Source organism: Cucurbita pepo, chromosome 16 (genome assembly GCF_057944985.1).
Source record: "Cucurbita pepo subsp. pepo isolate OVF chromosome 16, ASM5794498v1, whole genome shotgun sequence".
NCBI lineage: Eukaryota > Viridiplantae > Streptophyta > Magnoliopsida > Cucurbitales > Cucurbitaceae > Cucurbita > Cucurbita pepo.
In genome coordinates, this window is record NC_141813.1 from 913,717 (window position 1) to 918,283 (window position 4,567).

The following is a 4,567-nucleotide window of genomic DNA, read 5'->3' on the forward strand; positions in this document are numbered from 1 at the left end:
GTTATAATTCAACCCGACCAACCTGAAAATAAAATTATAATTCAACTTGACCCATCTGAAAATAGAGTTATAATTCAACCCGACCAACCTGAAAATAAAATTATAATTCAACTTGACCCATCTGAAAATAGAGTTATAATTCAACCCGACCAACCTGCAAATAAAATTATAATTCAACTTGACCAATCTGAAAATAGAGTTATAATTCAACCCGACCAACCTGAAAATAAAATTATGATCAATCTGAAAATAGAGTTATAATTCAACCCAACCTGACTTTTAAAAAAGATTAAGAATATTTAACAATGTTGGTGATGTGGCGTGACTAGTAAATATTTAATATTTGAGTGTTATGAAATCTTAATGTAATATATACGAGGATAAATAGATTTTTTAAAAAAAAATAATTAAAAAAAGAAAAACAACTGACAATTCAATCCAAATTAATTAAAACATACAGGGTTGGATTGTAAACTCTATTTAGGTTGTTGGGGTCGTGGGTTAGTTAAAAAAAACATTCTAACCTAGTACGTCTTTAGGTGTCATTTGTCTAATAACCATCGTACTTTAATTTAGTAAGAAATTATAATATTTAAACCTAAAATTTGAAAAAAAAAAATTAACAAATAAAAAAAGTTTAATTTTGAGCATTAAAATAAAATAGAAAAATTTAAATTTATAATTTAGAGGGGTTGAATTGAAGTAAATATTTGGATTTGAAAATAAAAAAAGAGAGGTCCGGTGGCGCCCAGGGATTTGGTTTGGCGAAGCCTCACATGTCATTCCCTTTGCATCAATCAACGCACACCGACCGAATAAATGGAAAAGTAGAAACACAGAGCAAAAGGATCACAGCGAAGATTCAAGAACACCCACCTGAAAACAAATTTGGTTTCAACTTTTCTCCACTGATCACCATCTTCAATTGCCTCTCTTCCCCGCAAACCCTCTTCTTAATTTCACTCGTTTCAGACCAAAATTTGGTGTAAATTGCAACTCTTATGATTTACATTTCCATTTTCTGTACCCATGGAAGTTTCTGCTACAAAAAGAAGGCTCCTCAAAGTCATCTTCCTCGGTGACAGTGGGTGAGCTTCATTTTCTTCTGTTACCTTTTAATTTCGTTTCAATTTCATGAATCTGTTTCAACATAGATTGCTGTTTTATTGAAATTTTCAGAGTCGGGAAAACCTCTTTGATGAATCGGTATCCTTTCTGATTGATAATCGCGTTTTGTTCTTCACTTCCAAGTGTTTCTTAGTGCTGAATGAAATATATACTTCTAAGTGTTTGTTGAAATGCCTGAGAGAATTTTTGTTCGGTTTTTGGTGTTGTGGACTGTTAACAACTGATTTAGATATGTGTATAAGAAGTTCTGTCTACAGTATAAAGCAACGATTGGTGCTGACTTTATGACAAAGGAGCTACAAATTGATGACCAGCTTGTCACATTGCAAGTGGGTAAACCATAGCTTTATTATTATTATTTTCTTTTAACATCATGATCTAGTCAAGCAAATCTTCTGATTCTTTTTTTGTGTTTGAAACAGGTTTGGGATACAGCAGGGCAGGAAAGGTTTCAGAGTCTAGGGGCTGCATTTTACAGAGGAGCAGATTGCTGTGTTTTTGTCTATGATGTGAATGTGGTCAAATCATTTGAATCACTCAGCAGTTGGCATGAGGAGTTTCTCAAGCAGGTTTGGTCTTGCTTATGCATGGTTTATTGTATTCCTCAGGTGGTTTTGTCTCTAAATCTTGTTGGTTAAATTGAAACATCAATTCCTAAATTCTTAGGTGTTGTCTAATCCTCGAATCACCTATTTTATACCAACTTGAAAATTTATGGTATTGATTACAAAATCAAAATTTTAAGAATCGATTAGACAATTTTTTAGAGACTTATTGGACACAAAGTTGAAAGTCTATGTGTCAACCCAAGCTCTAGTAGATATTGTCCTCTTTGGGTTTTCCCTTTTGGGCTTCCCTTCAAGGTTTTTAAAACGTGTCTGCTAGGGAGAGGTTTTCACACTTTTATAAAGAATTTTTTGTTCTCCTCCCCAACTGATGTGGGATCTCACAATCCACCCTCATTTGGGGTCCAGTGTCTTCGTTGGCACTTGTTCCATTCTCTAATCAATGTGGGACCCTCCAATCCACCCCTCTTCGGGCCAGCGTCCTTGCTGGTACATTGCCTTGTGTCCATTCCCCTTTGGGGCTCAGCCTCCTCGCTGGTATTATCACTTGGTGTCTGGCTCTGATACCATTTGTAACAGCCCAAGCCCACCACTAGCAGATATTGTCCTCTTTGGGCTTTCTCTTTCAGGCTTCCCCTCAAGGTTTTTAAAACACGTCTACTAGGGAGAGGTTTCCACACCCTTATAAAGAATGTTTCGTTCTCCTCCCCAACCGATTGGGATCTCACAGTCTATAATCTTGTTCAATACCTTCTAAAAGTTATGGAACCAAGTAGACAAAAGCTTAAAAAAAAATAGAAACTTCGAGAAACTAAAGTCAACATGCTACACCTTCTTATCTAATAAATGAGTTTGGCTACTTTGTTATCTACTTATAAGTGTGTTGTTTCTTCCCCAAATGAAACTTCTACTTGAGTATTAAAAATACTTTTGGAGTATAAACGGTCTAAAATTTTATTGTAAAAACTTAAACTAAAGTCAACCTGCCTTTTTTATACTTTTTCAATTATCCTCATTATTTTGCAGTTACCAAACCATACAAGTGAAGCATGTTCAACTCAATATCTGTTCTTGATAATATATTTTCCTTTCGTTATTAATATCTAATTTTCCACATTGAATTTTTCTAATGTTGAACAGGCAGGGCCAGCTGATCCAAAAGCATTCCCGTTCCTATTACTTGGGAACAAGATCGATGTAGACAATGGAAATAGCCGAGCTGTAAGGATTATCAAATCTTTCTCCGAAACTATTGATAAAGTTGTTGTCCAAGAATTATATGAATCCTCCTTGAGTGCAGGTCTCAGAGAAAAGGGCAAGACAATGGTGTAATTCCAGGGGAAATATGCCGTACTTTGAGACCTCAGCAAAAGAGGATTATAATGTCAATGAAGCATTTCTATGCATTGCAAAAGCTGCATTAACCAATGAAGAAGAGCAGGACCAGTAAGTTTGAAAAATCTAATTTCCTTTGTGATAATATTTTATAGCATAATTGTAACAACCCAAGCACACCGCTAGCAAATATTGTCTTCTTTGAGCTTTCCCTTTTAAATTTCCCCACAAAATTTTTAAAACGCGTCTTCTAGGAAGAGGTTTCCACACCCTTATAAAGGGTGTTTCATTTTTCTCCCCAACTGATGTGGGATCTCACAATCCATCCCCTTCGGGGCCCACCTATAAGGGTGTGGAAACCTCTCCTCAATATACACATTTTAAAAACATTGAGGGAAAACCCGAAAGGGAAAACTTGAAAAGGAAAATATCTATTAGTGGTGTGCTTGAGTTGTTACAATAATAGTTCCAATAAAGAATCGTTCATACGTGTTGATGCCTGTTTAGTAGATTTTTCAATTTTCTATCGTGCCGATGCTTTGCTTAATGAGTACTTTTTTCCAAGCATGCTTATAGAAAGGTGCTTCAAATAACGCTTAAACTAGGATGGCGACTGTTTGTAGTAGGCTCATCAGCACTTTGCAATAACTAAAAGCACTTTTCATACATATTTTTCACGTTTGAAAGTAATATAAAGTGCTTTAGGAAAAAAAATCAAAGGCGTCTTTTGAAGTGCTTTTGGCTCTACTACTTGAATGGTAACCATCCAAAAAAACCTTTTTCACGTTTGAAAGTTATATGAATTGCTTTAGGAAACAAATCAAAGGTGTCTTAGAAGTGCTTTTGGCAAACTATCCCAAAAAAAAAAAAAAAAACTTTATAAGATAGGACGAACCATCAAAATGATTTAGTACTAAACACATGTTTGATAGTGATATTAGAAAGGGTGGCTTTAGCGAAAACGAATTGTCTACAAGTGATTTATGAAAAAGCGGTTCTCATGTAATCATTTTAATGGTTAGTTTTACACTTTTAAACTCGATTTTCACACTATCAAAATTGATTTTGAATCATAATAGACATGTAGAAGTGGAGGAACATGAATTGATACAGAAATTGGAGCTTACATTAAATGTTCATTCATTTGCTGCAGTTACTTTGAAAGTATCTCAGACTCTGTTTCAGAAGTGGAGGCAGGAGGCGGCGGAGGAGGCGGAGGAGGAGGAGGCTGTGCTTGTTAATATCTCTCTCCTGAAACTCAACAACCTTAACATGAACTCTTTGATTGATTGGAGGTTTCCTGGTATTATATAATGTTACTTATTCTTTGAGCTGTTCATTCCATTTTATGTAAATTATTATTTATCCTGATTAGATCAGGTGTTTTCTCATTTTCCTTTTGTTGTGAACTTCTGAAAACAGTTGAATAAAGTTTGTAAAGAACCAATAATGTGCACTGGTCGTAACGCACCCGGTCGTACCAAGTAAGACTAATCTTATTCGTTTTTATCATATTAATTGGAATGGTTGTTTCTAGA

At 35.0% G+C, this 4,567-nt stretch overlaps 1 protein-coding gene across 2 annotated transcripts; it reads left to right on the plus strand.

Annotated features, from left to right (window-relative positions):
- Nucleotides 1-727: 727 nt before the first annotated feature.
- LOC111776879 (ras-related protein Rab7) lies at nucleotides 728-4,567 on the plus strand. 2 transcript variants are annotated; one of them, XR_002812313.2, is made up of 8 exons: nucleotides 728-1,088; nucleotides 1,180-1,206; nucleotides 1,358-1,457; nucleotides 1,551-1,697; nucleotides 2,835-2,915; nucleotides 2,995-3,140; nucleotides 4,183-4,332; nucleotides 4,452-4,567. XR_002812313.2 is itself a non-coding variant. In XM_023656274.2 (7 exons), exons 1-7 carry the CDS (start codon nucleotides 1,030-1,032, stop codon nucleotides 4,268-4,270), a joined length of 648 nt encoding a protein of 215 aa, XP_023512042.1. In that variant the 5' UTR covers nucleotides 728-1,029; the 3' UTR covers nucleotides 4,271-4,567. The 2 variants fall into 2 exon arrangements, 1 of the variants encoding a protein (XP_023512042.1); XM_023656274.2 differs by having other exon boundaries at nucleotides 4,183-4,567.